Source organism: Lithobates pipiens, unplaced genomic scaffold, assembly GCF_037356315.1.
Source record: "Lithobates pipiens isolate NorthernLeopardFrog02 unplaced genomic scaffold, aLitPip1_a1.2 Scaffold_23, whole genome shotgun sequence".
Lineage (NCBI taxonomy): Eukaryota > Metazoa > Chordata > Amphibia > Anura > Ranidae > Lithobates > Lithobates pipiens.
The window spans coordinates 144,365,794-144,387,598 of NW_027507785.1; the positions used below are offsets into that span (position 1 = coordinate 144,365,794).

A 21,805-nucleotide genomic window follows, 5' to 3' on the forward strand; every position below is an offset into this window, starting at 1 on the left:
TCCCTTTTATAGTACAAAAACAGATCGCTACTATAAGGGGCTCATTTTATACTGTGAAACAGTGAGATTGTGTGTGTGTGTGTGTATGTGTGTATGTATGCATGTCCAGAAGTGGGATATATGGGAATTTTAACTAGGAGTCGGACATTGAAGTTATATGAAGGGTGGTAGAAATCTTTTATAATATTACTATACTATGTTATACTTCTTCTTCTCCTTTTTTTTTTTTCCATGGATATAGTCCTTGCAAATATTATGCACAATGTTTGTAACAGTTGACTTTAAATGTAGCTGTAATGCCATTTATTACTTCCAGTCTATTAGACTCTTCCATGTTATCTGGCTTCAGGTGGTGATCCTCCCTGCAGAGTCATTGAACACATGATCTGTCTCTTCTCCCTTCAGAGAACTGATCTCGGTTTACACAGAGATCCACTTCTCGCCGCGTCACGAGCGATCGCAGGAGCTCTCACATCGGCTTTGGGGACGAGCAGTGGGCACATTTATGTCCCTGGTGGCCACATTAGGAAGCAACGTAACATGACGGCGATTCACAAAGCTGAGCCATGTTGCCGCAGTATAACTGCGGTCCCCGACTAACGATTCTGACTCCTCCTGCTTTCAGAGTGCCCCAATAGCAAGCTGCAAGGTAAATAAATTTCTGCCTTTAAGAATCGCTTAAATCCTGCCCAGGACTACATGTCGTCCCATGAGGCATAGCTTCTCATACATTCACAATCACAAGTTCTCAGGCACTTGCTGACATGTATGGATGATCTACTGAGCTGTATGTGTGCTGCACTGTATTTTCGAATATGTAAACAAATAATTTTGTATGCAGGCCAACTCATCGGCCTACAGATTTAATCGATTTAGAAAATAGTTTACAACTATTTTCATAATCAATTAGTTATCAATAGTTGTTTGAGTAGCTGCAGGCATCATCCTGGTACTTTTTTTTTATTTTTTTTTTTTTTATTTTTTTGAGTGGGCGGTCCCGGGACACCCCCCTCCTGCCATTTTAGGCCACTCTTCCTGGGCCTCTCATCCCACCCCGAGACCCAATCCTTGATCTGTCACTTACGGCGGCTAGAGCCAGACTGGCATGAAGCTGGAAACGGCGTAGTTCCAGTCTTCTCTCTGTAAAAACAACTCTCTCTGTCACAACGTCACTTCCGATTTACTTGGCTGCCAATGGTGCCGTTTAAAAAAAAAAAAAAAAAAATCTAAAGTATTCAGAATCTCCGTGTCATGGTTATGCAATAGAGTTCGTCTGCTTACCTCTCTCCATGTGTTCATTTCTAGAGACCAGCCGACCCTCACCTGACTGCTTTTAGAATCCATCCTCTGGCATGGCTCCACCCTAGCTCCTATCAGACTACTCTATATTAATCTGTGCACTGCTAGCCAATCCTGCTGATCAACCTTTGTGTGTTAGCTTCCTGTTACCTGCCGTGTGCTCTTCTATTGTTTTCAGTTACCGACTTTGGCGTGTCCTTGACTATCCCTGCTTGCCTGTGATCCTGACCTTTTGGCGTGTCCCCGACTTTTCCTGTCTGCTTGTAGCCCTGACCTTGGCTTTGTCTCTCACCATCCCTATCCTCCTGTTGCCTACTGTGGGTGTGAGCTGGGGGACCCTGGGGGTCGTGACCTGGAGCCAGTTGCAGCCAAGTCCATCCTCACCACTCGAGCCTCTGAACACCTACTGGCTCTTAGACTCCGCGCCCCAGGGAATCTTGCGCTCTAACCCTGGTGGGATCCATCTTGGTGTTCTGGCGGCCCTGCCTTCCTATCACCTTGACCCCCGTCCGCAGCAGTCAACCGTAGGGTCCACAACCTTGCGGTGCACTCCTAATCCCTATGCGGTGCATCTGTCACCTGGTCTCAAGGTTACCTGACACTCAGTTTTCAGGGTTCTGAATACTTTGAGGTGCAAAGGAGGGATTTGCGGTCTTTTAGTCCCCCACTCCCTCCATAGAGAGTACCTGTCACTACCTATTACTGTCAGAAGGGATGTTTACATTCCTTGTGACAGCAATAAAAGTGAACAAATTATTATTTTTTTAACAGTGTAAAATTTAAATAAATTAAATAAAAAAAACTAAACACTACTTTTATTTATTTTTTTTTTTTTTCAAACAGGTAATATTTATTGAACATTATTGCAAGAGTACAGTCACAAAGGTACATATCAAACATTAAAGAGGTGTTGCATCATAGCCATAACAGTAAAGGAAATACATTTCTCCAGGCCAGTAGTCACCATACATCACAGACAAAGAACAAAAGGTCCCAATAGTGACATGTTATTCACCGTAACAGAACATCAATTTCCCTCATCACACGTGGCAACCTCCTGCAACCATTTATCCCAGATTCTATGGTATTTAGCTGGACAACCCCTGTTTTTATACAAAATTTTTTTATATGGGAGAGAAAAATTAACTTCCCGCTTCCAGTCCTTAACTCGGGGTGGAAGGGGCCTCATCCACTGTCTAGCTATCACCTTTCGAACAGAAAACAAAGTTTCCTGTAAGAAAGTGCTAGTAATTTTATCCAATACGTCAGGAAATATCCCTAGTAGACAGGGTTTGGGGTCTAGGGCCAAAGGGGAGCCCATGACATCATGTAGAAATGACACTACTTGCTTCCAGAGTTCCTGCAGTTTGGGGCAAGCCCAGATTAGATGGAAAAACGTCCCAGTCTCAAGGAAACACATTGAGCAGAGCGTAGATTGATTCGCATTATATTTAGCAGTCCTGAGGGGGGGTGAGGTATGCTTTATGTACTATGTAGATCTGAGAGAGCCTGTCTTGGAGCCTAAGGGACACCAATTTGCACGTTTCCAGAGCCTCCTCCCACTCCTCGTCTGTCAGAGCACCCACATCTCCCTCCCAGCGGGACTTGAGAGCATACGCCAGTCTCGCTGAGACGGGGGCCGTAAGCATACCATAGAAGCACGAGATTAGCTTTTTGGGATCAGTATCCTTCACTATGGCGACAATAGGATTGGGAGCAGGCCGAGGCAACGACTGCGAAAATTGTGCTCTAAGTGAATGCTGAACCTGTAGGTATTGAAATAACATACTGTTTGGAACATTAAATTCCTCCTGCAGTGCCCGAAACGTTTTAATAACCCCCTGGTGAATTAGGTGGTGCAGGTAGTATATTCCCCTCGATACCCATAGCTGTACACCCTGCAGCTTTTGAAGTTCCGGCAAATGTTTGTTATGCCAAAGTGGGGTATAGTCATTCGGCGATGCCACATTCAGTTTAGTGGATGCCAGATCCCAAATCCTTCTGTAATGAAAGAGCATGGAATGTTTACCTGGCCCCATGACAGAGTTCCCCGCTCCTGTCGAGATAGCAGCAATCGGGTCATCTGCAATTTGTGCCCAAGTAGGGCATAGAAGAGTTCGGAAACGTTGTTTATCAGTCTTGTCTATGTGGGAGAGTTGAGACAGTTGTGAGGCAACATAGTAAAGATTCAGATCAGGAAGAGCCATGCCCCCCATATCAGTCGGGCTTTTCAAAGCCTGCCAAGCAAGCTTGTGTCTAGCAGTTCCCCACACAAAGGGCCTAAGGAGACTTTCAAGGGATTTAAAGTATTTCAAGGGTAAATACACCGGGGCATGCCACAGCACATATAATAGTTTAGGTAATAGGACCATTTTAATCAGATTAACTCGTCCCCAAACCCCAAGGGGGAGGCGAGACCAGGCCTGAATCTTGGTACGTACCAGGACAAACAATGGTTCTACATTCAACACAATGTAATCAGCTGGGTTCCTAGAGACATAGACACCCAAATACTTAATAGTGCCAACTCGCTGAAGAGGCAGACTGGCCTGAGACTGATTGTGGAAAACTGTCAATAGGTAAAATTTGGGATTTTTCCCAGTTTATGCGGAGACCGGAAAAGCTACCGAACCATTCTATCATGTGGAGGGCCTTTGCCAGGGAAGGGCCAGAGTCTGCCAGGTATAGCAGCGCATCGTCAGCGTATAGACTGATTTGTCTCAGTAAGTCGACCCATCGCCAGTCCCCTGATCTCGGGGTCGGCCCGAATCGCCACCGCTAAAGGTTCAGCCGCCAAGGCATATAGTAGCGGGGACAGTGGGTACCCCTGTCTGGTACCCCTACCGAGGCCGAATGCCCGGGAGGACCATCCATTCGCCACCACCTTAGCCGTTGGGTGATGGTACAACAGTCTCACCCACTGGATAAAGTTTGGGCCGAAACCGTACCCGCCTAGACACTTCCATAAATACTCCCATTCTACTGAGTCAAATGATTTAGCCGTGTCAAGTGACACTACCACACACTCACCCATCTCCTCATGTGTTGCCTGAAGGTTTATATATAGCCTACGCAGATTGAACGACATATTCCGCCCCGGCATAAAGCCCGCCTGGTCAGCCTGAATCAGACTGAGGATCACTACGTTCAATCTGGTAGCAAGTATTTTGGCCAGAATCTTAACATCTACCTGCAATAGGGATATTGGGCGGTAGGATTCTGGGAAACCCGGATCTTTTCCAGGTTTGGGAATCAAAACTATCGTTGCCTCCCTCATAGACGGAGGCAATGTTAGCGTGTCAAAAAGACTCCTATAAAGGTCTAGAAGCCTAGGCACCAGCACGTCTTGGTAACGGGAATAAAATTCAATGGGAAGACCATCAGACCCTGGTGACTTGGATTTTGCAAATCCCGCAATAGCTTCTACTATTTCATCGGAGGTCAGGGGGGCCTCCAGAGCCTGCACCTGCTCCTCCGTAACCTGAGGGAGGGAAATCTGAGCTAAAAAACGATCCATCGGAGTGGTGTCGTTTGAGACTGTAGTGGTGTAGAAGTCCGCAAAAAAGTCCCGAAATCTCTCTGTTACCGCAGAAGGGTCCGTGATGATCTCATCACCCTGACCCCGTAAAGAAATAACAACCGGGGGCCTGTCTTCCCTGTGGACCAAATATGCCAGCAACTTACCAGCCCTTTCTCCGGATTCAAAATATTTTTGTTGGGCAAAAAAAAGTTTCTGTCTGGCCTTGTCTTGGTGCAGCTGAGAAACCACTCTCGACTGTAATTTAAGGGCATCTGCATTTGCCGTAGACGGGTCATCGACGTAGGTGCGTTCCCTGGAGCTCAATTCCGCTTCAGCCTCAACAATAACAGTGGCTGAGTCAGCCTTGAGTTAATGTGGGCAGTCAGTACCGATCGGGCGTGTAATTTAAACGTGTCCCACACTGCTGGAAGTGATGCCGTGTGGTCATTATCCTCAAAAAACGTTTTCCATTCCGTCTCAATAGTGTCATCGTCGGGCAGTAATGTCAGCCAGAACGGATTCAGTCGCCACGCCCGCGGGGGTCTACCTAGGGCAGTGATGGCAAACCTTGGCACCCCAGATGTTTTGGAACTACATTTCCCATGATTCTAATGCACGCTGCAGTTTACTTGAGCATCATGGGAAATGTAGTTCCAAAACACCTGGAGTGCCAAGGTTTGCCATCACTGACCTAGGGGTACGTCAAGCACTACAGAGTAGGGGCTATGGTCCGAAAGTAGTCTGGGGCAGAACAAAAAACTTCCTTAAGTCTGGGAGTGAGTTGTTTAGATATTAGTATAAAGTCAATCCGGGAAAGAGAGCCGTGTGTGGGCGAGAAGCATGAATACTCCTTCTTTTGAGGAAATTTGTATCTCCAAGTGTCCACAAGGTGAACGGTGGTTATAAGCCTGGACAGCCTAGTGGGCCCAGCTTGCCCCATCATCAGCTCAGGGGGCTTGAGCCTATCAAGAGAAGGGTTAAGCGTAGTGTTGAAATCCCCCAGCCACATAACAGGAACCGCCGGGTGTCTGGACATAAAAGACAGTCCTTCAACCACCAACGTCATGGTAAATGGGGGGGGGGGGGGGGGGGGGGATATAAAAAGCCATAATAAGGTAGGATTCCCTATACAATTTAGCATGTAAAAAAACAAACCTGCCCTGTGGGTCTGTAAGAATTTTGCAAAGTTCAAATTGGACAGACTTAGCTACAAGTACCGAAACCCCCCTCGAATGAGACGTGTAGGTGGAGTGAAATGCCCACCCAATCCAAGGGCGTTTGAGGGCCATCTGCAGTCCACCCTCTACATGCGTCTCAACCAGAGCCATCACTTCGGCCCTTTGTTTTTTGAGGAACGTGAAGGCTGCCGCGCGCTTAAATTTGTCGTGCAGCCCCCTCATGTCCCAGGTAAGAAACCGTATAGACGCCATATGGATACATAGAAAGTAACAAGTGCAAGCAACCCACCTTCAAACAGCCCTCCCATAAACACACCCCAAAACAGTTGTGCTAGGTCAAGCCCGATCAGGGGCTGCATAAACAGCAGCAGTAGAAAACATTCAGGGAAAGCAACACTTAGTTTAGATACATACTCCAACACATTTATAGTAACCTTTTGCATGGAAACCCCAACCAACTTACCCCCCTCCCCCCACCCTACCCTGCACCAACCCCAACTCGTGCGGGTATATTCCCTGAAAAACCAAACACGTCTGGCTGGGAAAACCAGTTTCATGAAATTAATAAAACAGTTAAGAACATTAAGTCCGAGAGAGAGAGGGCTGTGGCCACCGGTACCAGAGGGCAAGGTAAAGTAGAACCCCCTGTATAGCGGTACACAGTGTTGAACAAGAAAAAGTGTCTGTTGCTGTCCAGCCCCGGTGACCATCTCCCTCATAGCAAAAAAAAGGCCCAGCAGACAAAGGAGCAGGATTCCGCTGCACCGTGCAATTAGACCGTAGGCCTAACATGTCTCCCCTTGCTCCGGGAGAAAAAAGAATAAAAGAAAAAGTGTAAACCAAAAAAGTTTTTAAACAAAGCAAACAGGAATGTACTGCAGAAAGGGTCCCTCAACAGGGACACTAGACAAAAATGGGGAAAAAGTTGATGCATATATACGTTGACACCAGCAGCATGAGCATATGATCCAGATTTAAGACGTTCAGCAGGTCACTCAGCAGTAAGAGTTTAAAGAGAGAGAACATACGTCCCGAATGCAGGCACCCTGAGCAAAAATAGAACAGTCCAAAAAGATCAGGAAATCTGTCACAGTTCCAGGATCCCAGGGGAGAGATAAAAAAAGTGGTAGCTTACATGTCCCAAGGAGTCTCAGGCGGCTCCATCCCGAGGTGCCCTGCGTTGCAGCCATGCTATGACCTCTCTGGGTTGTTCAAAGAAGAGCGCCCGGTCCCCTGCCTCCACCCTGAGGCGTGCAGGGAAAAGCATAGAGTATTTCACTTGCTGTGCACGCAATAATCGTTTGGCCTCCATGAAACCCTGCCGGCGTTTCTGGACGTCCGCGGAAAAATCAGGGAATATTGCAACTTTAGTATTGCCCACCGGGATATTACCCTTTTCCCGGGCCATGCGGAGGGCAGCATCTCTGTCCTTATAGTTCAGGAGTTTTGCAATAAAGGTGCGTGGAGGTGCACCCTGAGGTGGAGGCCTGGCAGGCATGCCATGCGCGCGTTCAACCGCCAGCATGGGGGAAAATGACTCTCGGCCATAGGTACTTATCAGCAAATGCTCCAGAAAAGTTGTGGGGTCCTTACCTTCAGCCCCCTCCGGAAGACCAATCAGTCAGATATTGCATCTGCGTATGCGGTTTTCCATTTCGTCCTGTTTAGTAATCAGGAGGTCTATTTGCTTCTGCATGTGGTCAGTGTCATTTTGCAGAGGTGAGAGAGCATCTTCCACATGGCTGATACGGGTCTCAGTGTCCCTCACCCGGTCCCGCAGCTTCTGGAAATCTTGTCTTAATAAAGAAATGTCCGTTTGCACCTCCTCAATGTGGGATGTAAGGGACGTGCGGCATAATGTAATTGCTTCAAGAAGCCTGTCTGTCTCCCGCCACACGCGGCCCTCCCGGTTCCTCCGCGCCGCCATGTTCCTCCCCCTCCTCACTCACATGTCGGCGGTATTGGGACAGCCGTGCCGCCGCTGAGCGCTGAGATTTTGAGGGAGACATATGCTCCGGATTGGAGGGACGCCTGCCAGAGGTATTAAGGTGAGTATCGGTGCTGTGGTGTCACAGGATCAGCGTGGGAAACAGGATTCCTCGGCGGAGCTCCGGAGACACGCGACCTACTCCATGCAGGTTCAGGCCACGCCCCAAATTAAACACTTTTTAAAGACGCATACGGAAGTCATGCCTGCATATGTAAACGGTGTTCATCACACATGTGAGGTATCGCCACGATCGTCAGATCAAGAGCAATAATTCTAGCACTAGACCTCCTCTGTAGCTCTAACCTGGTAACCATTATTTATTTTTTAAACATCCCCCCCCCCCCTAAGGAGATCTTTAGGTATCGTAGCTTGTTGCCATTCAATGAGTATGCACAATTTTAAAGCGTGACATGTTTGTTATCTATTTACTCGGCGTAACATCTTTCATCTTGGGCTAACTTTACTGTGTTTCTTTTTTTTTTTTTTTTTTTTTTTTTTTTTATAAATTGATGGAAGTGTATTTTATCCCCTAAAAATTGTGTTTAAAAGACCGCTGCACAAATACCGTGTGAAATAAAATATTGTGGGCATCCTCTGTTGGGTGGGGGGGGGGGGGGTGCTGAGAACCAATCGGCGCACATCCCCCCCTCCCCCCATATCACCCGGGTCAGAGGAGTGGCCCATCAGCTTGCGTCTCACAGAAGCAAGTGAGGAAAAGCCTTTCCTGTTTACACTGTGATCAGCCGTGATTGCTCCCAGGGGCGCGCAGCAGCTTGTTATCCTGGCAACGTCGTATGGCGTCCGGTCAGGATATCTCAATCACTTTGCTGCCATCGTTTTGCTATATGGCGGGTGGCTAGTGGTTACAGTGTTGACTTTGGATTTAATAACGCATCAATAATAAATGGTACCTGATAAATGCATAATGGAATGCCTACACCAAACCTGTGCTTTGCTCAGAAGGGTAAAATAACTTCATTTGTTAATGTGTGTCCATCCGGAAGCTCATTCTCTTTTCTCCCATGTGATTAGTGCTGATGCTTGGCTATTCAGGAAACCAGTGTTCCACATGAGGACAGCAAGAGAATACTTGGAAATCTGTTTGCTCCAAGTTACTTAGAACTTTCCTAGGGCCGCTCATTGCTAAACAGAGTGCTAGGGCAGTGATGGGTAAAGTGCATTTTAGTGGGGTGTGTAATCAAAGTAAACCTTTTGACTTGGCTTCCACTGTGCAAAATGCAGGTTCATTTTAAAACTTGGGTTAAGTTACATAATTCAGATCAAGATCTACAGTATGTCATTGTTTGAGTTGTATGTACACTATTTTTAATAAAATAAATGCTTATAATGTAGAAATAAAACTTGGACTAATGTGTACTTGTGTTTCTCAACATTATGACTCAATTTGAATTTTTATTTTACTTCATTACAGGTCGTGACATTATTGGTTTGGCTGAAACTGGCTCTGGAAAGACTGGTGCCTTTGCATTACCTATTCTTCAAACCTTGCTGGAAGGTCCTCAGAGGCTGTATGCGTTGGTTCTGACGCCAACTAGGGAACTGGCTTTTCAGATTTCTGAACAGTTTGAAGCTCTTGGTTCTTCCATTGGCATTAAATGTGGTATGCTGATGTTTGCTGTATTTCCAAAGGTGTTGTCATACAACCTCAAAAAAGATGCTTAATAATATTTTTTTTTTTTTTTTTTTAGATATTTTTTTAATAGTGAGTTGCACTAAAGGCAAAGTGTTTATTTTTTGTATAGGATGAGGGAGGGTTATAGGGCGAGGAAAGGACTTCTGTCAGTTTTTTATGCAATCTGTTCCCCATTGTGGAGATTTACATTCACTTCCTGCCCCATATCAAAAAGTGAGATGAAATTACTCCCAAAGTGAGGGAATCCCAGGGTGCCAATAATGCCCCCATGAGAGGAGTTCCCCTCCTATCCTGTTTTGGTATCAACCCAAAATTGGGAATTTTCTTTTTACTTTTGCATTCATGAGAATGGAAAACAGTATAAATAGGGAGGGTGAATCTCTCTAACAGAGGGCACAGACAGCAATAAAAACCTGACAAGTTCTAATAACTTACCACACTATCCAAAGCATATTTGGCTGTAGTTGATATAAATGAAAATGTGTTGTCATTAGGGATGCACCGATGCCACTTTTTTTTAACACTGAGTATGAGTACCGAGACCAATTACTGACACCCATCGCATAGGTAGGGGGTGGTTTGGGGTTGTTGGGGAGTTTGAGGAGTAGGTGACGTCGGGGTAGTGGAGGGTGGGGTTAAATCGGGATTGTGGGGTGGTAGAGTTTGGATGGAAGAGGATGGGAATGGGTGGGTCATTGGGAGACATGGGGGCAGAGGTGATCGCTGGTGGCGGGAAGGAGGAGGCAACATAGGGTGGGTACAGTACAGGGGGTTTGGAGGGCGTTGGGGCATTAGACCAGACTTGTACACCGACACTGTACTGTACATTACATACAGACTGCTGTGTGTGTATAACATATAGTATGGTGTTGTACAGTGTAGGGTGTAAGGGATCTTCCCGGGGTAGGGTGTGTTTGGACACAGTTCACAGCAGACTTGGAATTTATAAAGCAGATCTTGGCGTTTATTCGTGGTACAAACAGTCCAGCAAACAAAATATACAGCAACACCGTGCTTTCTAAGTACAACAAAAATAAAAGTCCTAGCCCGGCTGGGCGCTTACTAACAGGTTCTGCTCACCTATCTGACACTTACAAACACAGCGTCTTTCGCCTGGATATCGCAGGGTGAGTTTTAGCTCCAGCAGTGGCTGTGCTTGCAGCTTCCTTCAACACACAGATTGTTCATTCCCTGGCTGAGAGCAATCACCTGCAGACCTTGCAGAGCCTTTAGCTTCCCAGGCTAATTAGGATCAAAGCTCACCTGATCCCAAACCCAGAACTGGATCGGGGGATGTGGAATGACAGGTCCCTCTACCAAACCTACCTGCCATTCCATATAAACCCAGGCCCGGCAAAATTAAATAACAACTCAGCAGCATATCTCTGCTGAGAAACTGATCCATCCTGGATTTACCATCTCACACTGTGTAGCAACCTAGGTGAGATGTACACCCCCTCGATCACTTCTCCAGTGACATGTCTACATATCCCCCCCCTCTTTTTCAGACCGGAGGGCTGAGCCTTTTGTCCCCACAGACAACTTACCCTTGACAATGCGTCAGCATTTGCCTGTAATTTCCCTGGCCTGTGTTCCACAGTGAAATTAAAGTTTTGTAGGGAGAGAAACCATCTAGTCACTCTTGCATTTCTCTCCTTGTTTAACTTCATCCATGTTAGGGGGGCATGGTCTGTCACCAACTTGAATTTCCTGCCTAGCAAGTAATACTTTAACGATTCTAGGGCCCACTTTACTGCCAAACATTCTCGCTCCACAATGGCATAATTTTTTCTCGGCCGGGGTTAGTTTTCTACTCAAGTACGTCACTGGATGCTCCTCACCATTCACTACTTGTGAGAGTACTGCACCTAAGCCTGTGTTAGAGGCATCTGTCTGGACCAGAAATTCTCGCCTGAAATCGGGGGTAACTAAGACAGGTGGTTGGCACAAGGCAGACTTAAGGCTTTGGAAAGCCTTCTCGGCCTCTGGGGTCCACGTGACCATTGCTGTCTTTCCGCCCTTTGTCAAGTCAGTTAGTGGAGCAGCAACTGAGGCAAAGTTCGGCACAAATCTACGGTAATAACCCGTAATACCCAGGAAAGCTCTAACCTGTTTCCTTGTCAGGGGTCTAGGCCAATTCTGTATTGCCTCAATTTTATTTAGCTGTGGCTTAATCAACCCTCTCCCAATAATGTAGCCCAGATATTTGGCCTCTTCTAGGGCTAGAGCACACTTCTCGGCATTTATGGTCAACCCCGCATCACTTATGGCATCCAACACGGCCTGTACCTTACAGAGGTGACTTTCCCAATCAGGGCTAAAAATGACCACATCATCGAGGTAGGCAGCTGAGTAATCACGATGTGGTCGCAGAATCAAGTCCATCAACCTCTGGAAAGTTGCAGGCGCTCCATGTAACCCGAATGGCATCACTACATACTGGAATAGCCCATCAGGGGTGGAGAATGCAGTTTTCTCTTTAGCCTCACCAGAAAGTGGAATCTGCCAGTAGCCCTTTGTGAGATCGAGGGTGGTTATGTACCTGGCGTTACCCAACTTCTCAATCAACTCATCTACCCTGGGCATAGGATACGCATCGAACTTGGAGATCTCATTCAACTTTCTGAAATCGTTACAGAACCTCCAAGTTCCATTGGGCTTTGGGATTAGCACAATTGGGCTGGACCATTCACTCTGTGACACCTCAATTACCCCCAGAGCAAGCATACGTTTTACCTCGGCAGATACGGCTTCCCTACGTGCCTCCGGTATCCTATAGGGCTTAAGGTTTACTCTGCTTCTAGGCTCCGTTTCAATGTGATGATGGATGAGGTGTGTACGCCCTGGGAGGTCAGAGAACTTGTTTTTGTTTTTCTGTAAAAATTCCTGAGCCTCCTGTTTCTGTGACACTGATAGAGTATCACCTACCTTGACTGGAGGGATTGGTTGTGACAAATTATTAACAGTATTTGTCGTGACCAAGGATTCCCTGTCTTTCCAGGGCTTGATCAAGTTTATGTGATAAACTTGGAAAGGCTTCCTTTTACCTGGTTGGTGCACCTTGTAGTTCACCTCACTGATCTTTTCAACAATTTCATAAGGACCTTGCCACTTCGCCAAGAATTTACTCTCAACAGTGGGGACTAGTATAAGGACCCTATCGCCTGGGTTGAATGTCCTGATTCTTGCGGACCGGTTGTAAATTCTACTTTGGGCCTCTTGAGCCCTCTGGAGGTGTTCCCTTACCAGGGGCATTACAGTGGCTATACGGTCCTGCATTTGTGCTACATGCTCAATAACACTCTTGTATGGGGTGGACTCATTCTCCCATGTCTCTTTTGCAATGTCCAGTAGACCCCTAGGGTGATGACCATAGACCAACTCGAATGGTGAGAACCCTGTGGACGCTTGGGGCACCTCCCTAATAGCAAACATGAGGTAGGGTAATAAATGATCCCAGTCACGACCATCTTTTGCCACCACTTTCTTCAACATATGTTTCAAAGTTTTATTAAATCTCTCCACCAATCCGTCCGTCTGGGGGTGGTATACAGAGGTACGGATGTGTGAGATTTTAAATAGTTTACATAATTCCTTCATTACTTTCGACATAAATGGCGTACCTTGGTCAGTTAGGATTTCTTTGGGGATCCCAGTCCTAGAGAACATATAAAACAACTCACGTGCAATTGTTTTAGATGCAGTGTTTCTTAAGGGTACAGCCTCAGGATAGCGGGTCGCATAATCCAGGACTACCAAAATATACTGGTGTCCTCTAGCTGACTTTACAATGGGACCCACTAAATCCATGGCAATACGCTCAAAAGGCACCTCTATAATAGGGAGCGAAACCAAAGGACTGCGAAAATGTGACACTGGGGCACTAACCTGACATGTGGGGCACGACTCACAGTATTTTTTAATGTCATCATATATGGCCGGCCAAAAAAACCTCTGGAGAACCCTCTCTCGCGTTTTGTCAGTCCCCAAGTGTCCCCCAAGAACATGGTTATGTGCCATGTCAAGCACCTGACGCCGGTACGGCTTAGGTACCAGAAGCTGTTCCACAATCTCATCCTTAACCTTATTGACTCTATAGAAAAGATCATTAGTCACCGAAAAATGTGGAAATCTTTTTTCAGCATCTGGTTCCTGAGGTACCCCATTCATAACAGCAACCTGCTCTCTCGCATTTTTGAGAGTGGGATCCTGTAATTGTGCAGCCCCAAAATTATCCCTAGACACCTCTATGTCTAGTATATTTTGCTCAGTGGGAGGAGCCTCCTCCTCCCCAGCCAGGACCTGCAAAGGAAAACAATCATTTTCATCCTGTACACTTTTATCATTCACAGTGGACAAGGCAACCACCTTAGAGGTATCCTCACTCCTTTTGGGGATTTTTCTTTTTTCCCAGAGAGCCCAGAATAAAGGAAAATCGCGCCCCAATATTACATTATGCATGAGGTTTTTAACCACACCCACTTCATATTGTACTGTGCCTTGTTCAGTCCCGACTTTAGCCAGCACTATAGGGTACACTTTTGTATCACCATGTATACACACAACGCTCATAGGAGGAGGCAACATAGGGTGGGTACAGTACAGGGGGTTTGGAGGGCGTTGGGGCATTAGACCAGACTTGTACACCGACACTGTACTGTACATTACATACAGACTGCTGTGTGTGTATAACATATAGTATGGTGTTGTACAGTGTAGGGTGTAAGGGATCTTCCCGGGGTAGGGTGTGTTTGGACACAGTTCACAGCAGACTTGGAATTTATAAAGCAGATCTTGGCGTTTATTCGTGGTACAAACAGTCCAGCAAACAAAATATACAGCAACACCGTGCTTTCTAAGTACAACAAAAATAAAAGTCCTAGCCCGGCTGGGCGCTTACTAACAGGTTCTGCTCACCTATCTGACACTTACAAACACAGCGTCTTTCGCCTGGATATCGCAGGGTGAGTTTTAGCTCCAGCAGTGGCTGTGCTTGCAGCTTCCTTCAACACACAGATTGTTCATTCCCTGGCTGAGAGCAATCACCTGCAGACCTTGCAGAGCCTTTAGCTTCCCAGGCTAATTAGGATCAAAGCTCACCTGATCCCAAACCCAGAACTGGATCGGGGGATGTGGAATGACAGGTCCCTCTACCAAACCTACCTGCCATTCCATATAAACCCAGGCCCGGCAAAATTAAATAACAACTCAGCAGCATATCGCTGCTGAGAAACTGATCCATCCTGGATTTACCATCTCACACTGTGTAGCAACCTAGGTGAGATGTACACCCCCTCGATCACTTCTCCAGTGACATGTCTACAAGGGGTACAGACTGCTCTGTATGTAATGTATGGTGCTAGTGTATAAGACTAGTTTGTACCCTGCTGACACTGTACTGTACATACTACACTAACCTGTTTACAGGACTTGCGCCAGTTGCTTACCACAGTACTCAGTTTTGCTTGCAGGGACTATTCCACAGATGCCTCACACTTTACATAAACACGTGTCGATGCTGTGCAGCCCCCTGCCCTTGGCAACCCACTCTGTCATTGGATAGCAGCCAGCCATCCAGCCTAGCAACCAGCTCTCTCTGTGCAGGAAGGCAGGAGTCATGACATTTCCTACCCTCTTCCTGTTTAGAGGCACGAGAGGATTGCAGCAGACTTGTTTAATGAAAGACAGCTGGGAGCAGGAGTGTCAGTGTGGCCAGCTGTTGTACTGTTAAACTGTTCCCACTGTGCTGCTGCATGTTTGTATTGCTTGACCCCCATACTCAGTGCTGAATGTGATGGGAGCCAGCTCTTCCACTTGTGTAAGTGGCTAAGGATCCCTCCCCCCCCCCCCCCCAATCTTGGCGGGATGTGTATTCCTCCACTGCCGAAGGGGAGGAGGAAGTGACCCACCCCCAGCTGACGTCACTTCCGGTATAGCTTTATGGTATCTGAGCATTTGTGCAAGTTCAGATAATGCCTAGTATTTGCAACAATACTGTTAACAGTATCGGTACATCAATTGTAGTCATGTAATGTTACTGATAAATATGTAAAATATGTCTTATTTGAATATTAGGAGATATGATAGGTTAGATGAATGAAAATGGAGGCATATATAATTAAAATTGTATAATGAGCTAATTGGATCAATTAGTTATGCTGATTTCATTTTGAGTGGAGTCGATTCATGTTTTAGAACTCTAGTTTGTAGCAAAGGTAGACCGGCAATCACAATATGAACAATAGCAAAAGTTACATAAATTACCCTACATGAAGGCACATAAAATTACAATTAACAGGTCCTAAGCTTGGGGATCAAACCAGGCAGGAGATTTATTGAAGAGAACAAACAAGAAAATGAATTTATCTTTCGTTCATTGAAGGACATGGCTCCATTAATCTTGACTGTAGGGTTATTACGCCACCTTCAGGAGATGATTAGGCAGAACATGTAATGCTTGTGAAAAACAGAACTGTATAGTTCCACCCGGCGAGGGGGGCGGGGCGCGGTCCCTCTGGTAAAAACCCTGCAGCTTAGTTTTTTTTTTTTTTCTGCCTAGTGAAGAAGGACCTAGGCTCCCTCCCTGGGTATTTTTTTTTCCTGGATTTTTGCCTTTTGCGCTTGATCCTGTGATCTTCTATCAACAGCCAGCTGGGTAGTCTCCCCAGCCTGGCCATCGAGCGTGTGCAGACATTAGCTACGCGCTGGGTCAAACACAACATACCCCTCAGGCTCCAGGGGTGGCCGGTGAGCGCAATGCTCAGGTGGAAAACATATGACCAGACTGTGTGCCGTGGCCTGCAGCCACTCCATACTGCTCGGGTGTGGGTCTGTGATGGGATACCTCCAGCTCGTCTGGATGGTAAGTACAGCTCTTCCTGCCTCGGCGGGATAGCTCAGTTGGGCACTCCCTGGGAGGTTGATTAGGGGGTCCCTCTCCTCCCTTTCTTCTCTTCCTGTCCGTTCCCCCTCCCTCTGTGGGGGATGCTGCATGACTGGGCTGTTGAGCGGTGTGTGTACCTGTTCCTCCAGGGGGCTCTGATCCTTGGTTTTGGGACTGCGCTGGCCGAGGCAGTGGCCCAGTCCATGTTTATGGTAGTGATACGACAGGTACTGGCCACAGCATTGTGTGGTAGACACAAAACTATTGCACTATGAAGTGGAGAAGCAGCAATCTTCTGTCTGCATGGAACTAGCAGACCAGTTAGTGCACGGCCTTAAGTATGTCTGTGACGCGGCCCTGGATACGCTTCCCTTGCTCTCCAGAGCATCGGTATCGGCAGTGGTTCTGCGGCCCCTGATCTGGCTGAAATGCTGGTCTGCGGACCAGGCATCTAAAAAAAACCAAAAAAAAAAAAACCTTGATGGATTTACCCTTCCGCGGTTATTGGAGCCTCGCTGGATGACATTAAGAATGTTACAGGTGGAAAGAGCACTTTGCTCACATAGTCCAGGAAGGATAAGGAGCCACGCCGCAGGCAAGGGCCCTCATTTTGCGCTCAAGAGGCTTTTTTTGTCCGCCCGGGACTTCAAGAAAACGCTCCCAGTCTGACAGGGCGGCTATTGATAGAAGCATCCCTGGACTCGCAAGCCAGTGAGCAAAAATGCTACCGCATGAAGATTGAAGAGGGGGTCGCCTTTGGGAGTTTGCAGCCTGGTGGGCCTCTCGGCTGTCCGACGAGTGGGTCTGCAAACTGATTTCATTGGGCTACAAGATGGAGTTCCTCTCTTGGCCACCAAACAGATTCCTCCAGCATACCCTTAGTCCCTGCTAGCCGGGAGGCCCTGTTTGGGGCAGTAAGGGACCTGCTCAGCCACGGGATGACAGTGCCTGTTCGAGAAACAGGTTTCAAGGCCTTTGGCTTGGCTTCAGCACCCCAAGTCTTTATCGAGATATTGGATCCAATGTTGGCATTGTTGCAACAACGTGGGATCGCAATTGTGGGTTACCTAGACTATCTTCTGAGAGCAGCTTCCGCCTCAGAATTAAGGGAGGATGTGACGATCACCATGCAGACTCTGCAAGAATTTGTGTGGGTGTTGAACCACAAAAAGTCAGTACTTGTGCTGACTCAACACCTGTAGTACCTAGGCTTACTGCTGGACTTCGTGGAAGTGAGTTTCTCCCTTCAGACAAACTGTAGACTCTGAGCTGCGGTGAAGCTGTTGATGAACCACAGGTGGTCATCACTGCACTTCTGCTTGCGAGTCCTGGGCCTCATGGTGGCCTCCTTTGAGGCGGTACCGTATTTCACACCAGAGTCTTGCAGAAGGTGGTATTGGCAAAATGGGACAAATCTGTTATCCCTGGATCAGCAGATTTAGATGTCTGGTGGCTGATATCTCCGGCCCTTCGGTCTGGGAAATTGTTCCTACCTCTTTATTGGACAGTGATCGCAGCGGATGCCAGCCTGACTGGCTGGGGTGGCATTCTGGGAGTACAATCAATTCGGGGCCTCTGGTCAAGGGAGGAATCCCAGTTGCCGATCAGTGTGCTCAAACTTCGAGCGATCAGGCTATGCCTCTCCACATGATCGATGAGAATACGAGGACATCCGATCGAGATCCAGTCAGGCAACGCCACGCCAGTGGCATATGTCAACCATCAAGGAGGAACAAGAAGCTCAGCTACAGCACGGGAGGTCGCTAACATCCTTCGGTGGGCAGAGCGACACATACCAGCCCTGACGGCCATATACATCCCGGGAGTAGAAAGCTGGCAGGCGGACTATCTATGTCGCCAGATGCTGGACCCAGAAGAGTGGTCACTGCATCAGGAGGTGTTATGGCTTCTTTGCCTGTGGTCAGGCACACCAGATGTGGATCTCCTGGCCTCTCGGCTCAACCGAAAGGCGGTTTGTGTCCAGCACAAGAGATCCCGGGCGGACGCGTCAGATGCGTCGGTGGCTCCATGGGAGCAGTACTGGCTGATTTATGCCTTTCCTCCGCTAAAACTGTTAACATGTTTTCTCCGCAGAGTGGAGGCCGAGGGGCTTCCAGTGATGCTGATTGGCCTTGGTGTCCCTGGTATGCTGACCTGGTTCGCCTGGTGGCGGATGCTTCTTGGCGATTGCCGATGCGAGAAAACCTTCTATCACAAGGTCCGATACTCCATCCTGCTTTACAGTTGCTGGTTTTAACATCATGGCTGTTGAAAGCCTGGTGCTAAGGAACCGTGGGCTCTCTGACTCAGTGATTTCCACTATGTTGAGGGCACGAAAATCTTCTCGGAAGATATACCATCGTACGTGGAAGGCTTATGTCAACATGTGTGAGATGTGCTGGCATCCACGCACCTACTGTGTCCAGGGTCTTGCTGTTCTTACAGCGTGGGGTAGATCAGAAGTTGGCCTTAAACACCATCAAGGGACAGATATAAGCCTTGGCTGTCATTTTTCCAATGACCTCTGGCGTCTCACTCTTTAGTGAGCACCTTTCTGCGAGGGGGTCCGGCATGTAGTCCCTCTGGTGCGTCCACTTTTACCTCCATGGGATCTGAACTTGGTGCTATTGGCGCTTCAGAAACCGCCGTTTGAGAACATCAGGGAAATTCCTTTGTTGACGCTCTCTCAGAAAGTGGTCTTTCTAGTGACCATTACATCTGCCAGGAGGGTTTCTGAACCGGCGGCCTTGTCTTGCAAGTCACCTTATCTAGTTATCCACAAGGATAAGGTGGTATTTCAACCGCAACCTTTTCTGCCAAAGGTGGTTTCGGCTTTTCACCTCAATGAAGACATTGTGTGGATCAGACAGATCGTGGTCCAGGCTTATGCCTCTAAGGGGCAGGTGCCCCCCTTTCCTGTCATGGCCCATTCAACCAGGGCAATTGGCGACTTGGTCCTCCGTTCACACTTTTTTACAAAGTTGATGTAAGCACATCTTCTAATGCCTGCTTTGGCCGCAAAGTTTTGCAGGTGGCTGTGTTATGTTGCAATTTTCACTCCTTTTTTTTTAAGAGAAAGTTACCTTTTGATTGTCAAGGCACTTTGCTGCATATGTTGGCCGCAAGTTCTGATGTGGTTGGTTCAGATAGCGACTCCCCCATTAGAGAGCACTTGTGGTTGTGGGTGAAGTTTTGTTGCTGTTTCCACCTCTCATTATGACCCTGCTTGGAGACGTCCCTACGGCCAAGATTAATGGAGCCGTGTCAGTCAATGAACGAAAGAAAATAGGATTTTTGTACTCAACGTAAAATGCTTGTCTCTGAAGTTCATTGACGGACACGGCACCCTCCCCTCTTATTGGTTTACGTTCTACTGCTTGTTGACGTACTGAGCTGCAGGAAGCAGGCTGAGAGGTTACCAGAGGGACCCTCCCCTGGGCGGAACTGTACAGTTCTGTTTTTTTTTTTCACATGTATTGCATGTTCTGCCTAGTCCTCTGTTGAAGGGGGTGTAATAACCCTACAGTCAAGATTATTGGAGCTGTGTCCGTCAATCAACTTCAGAGAAAAGGATTTTACAGTGGGTACAAAAATCCTTTTTTTTTTCTCATTAACCCATGAACATAGCACGTTCATGTGTATATATAAAAAAAAAAATATGTAAATGTGTATTACAACATTAAATGAGAAAAAATCTTCAAGCTAGACACAGCTTGGGGTGTTACACTGTGGGGAAAAGTTATTTTGATCCTCCTGGTTTTGTAAGTTTCCTCACTGACAAATAATCAGTCCATACATTTAATGGTAGGTTTATTTTAACAGCGGGAGACAGAATAACAAAAATATCCAGAAAATGCTTTTCAAAAAAGTTATAAATTGATTTGTATTTTGAGTGAAATAAGTATTTGATCCCCTATGAATCTTGCTGATTGGCTCACAGGTGTCTTCTATACAGGTAATGTGAAGAGATTAGGAGCACTCTCTCATAGAGTGCTCCTAATCCTAGCTTGTTACCTGTATAAAAGACACCTGTCCACAGAAGTAATTGGATTCCAATCACCATGGCCAAGACCAAAGAGCTGTCCAAGGATGTCAGATTGTAGACATATACACAAGGCTGGAATGAGCTACAAAACCATCGCCAAGCAGCTTTGTGAGAGGGTGACAACAGTTGGTGCGAGTCGGGGTAATATTCATTACCTGCTGGGTTATACTCCATCTCCAGGTGATTGCATGTGGTAGACCAAAGGTCTTTAGACAGGAAGTGACCCCCTATATAACCCATCCCATACAGGAAGTGCTTTTGTTTTTTACCAGCGTTTACAAGGTGGATGGCACAGTTTGTTTGAGCTCTCCGAGCTCCAGGTCTCTAGTCCCGCAAACTGTTCTTAAATTAATCAAGGGATTGACTGATCAGAACTATTTGACACAGGCTTTATATACTGGTACCCGAGCTTCGCAAAGAAGATTCAAGATCCTGCAAGGTTTTGCCTGTAATGTGGCCTCCAAGCGCTGGACCTTGCAAAGTGGAATCCTGGACAATACAGTGCTAGGGCATTCCTGCAAGGTGCTGTATAGGTCCAAGGGTTTGGACCCCAAACATAAAAAGGGTACCCAGTCCTTAAAGGTCCTCAAGTGACAGGAACCCGCTGTGATGGGTGAAGTTTAGGCTCTTGGTTTCTAATCTGCCCTGCATGGAAGTTTAAGTGAAACCCCTTTACTTTTTATTGTGGGTTGTTCCAGTGATTTTAACAATTTGTCAAGCTAGCTAGAGGCTGGACACCTGTGTGCACTGAATATACGCTGGAGTTTTGGGCTAGCTGTGGGTGAGTCGCCAAGTATTGCTTGGCAGGCTAAAGGTGCTTAGCAGGGTTGTTACATAGGGGTTTGGTGAGCCCTATTTAAGGTTTTCCCTTCTTAGGTGTTTTAATAATACACCCAAATACTTTTTGTGGCTGGTAAATGTCTAAAAAGAGGAGCGGGACTAACACAACAGGGAAGGGCACACCTATGTTGTCAGTTCCTGATGAACCTTGTCGTATCCCTAGTGTTGTATCCTCTGAAGGACCAGAGGCTTCCAGGCATTCTGAGCTTCTGCGCCTATCTGGTATTGTGCCTACAGTCGACACTGCTGCTTCACCCTTTATCACTAAGGTTGAACTGTCCTCGGCCCTAGCTGGGTTAGAGCACAGGATTCCTGGCTTGATTGCCTCCATCCCACAGTGGGCCAAGAAGCATGACAGATTCCCCTAGTTTGGAGCAGGAATGGGTTGAGGATGGT

At 47.0% G+C, this 21,805-nt stretch overlaps 1 protein-coding gene across 3 annotated transcripts in view; it reads left to right on the plus strand.

Moving 5' to 3' along the window:
• The window catches only part of DDX47 (DEAD-box helicase 47), a 612,119-nt gene that overhangs the window by 78,365 nt on the left and 511,949 nt on the right, over positions 1 to 21,805 (plus strand). For all 3 annotated transcript variants that reach the window (XM_077452460.1, XM_077452461.1, XM_077452459.1), the window contains exon 3: positions 9,420 to 9,608. In XM_077452460.1, coding sequence (XP_077308586.1) covers positions 9,420 to 9,608 — 189 coding nt within the window. The remainder of the gene's footprint in view (positions 1 to 9,419; positions 9,609 to 21,805) is intronic.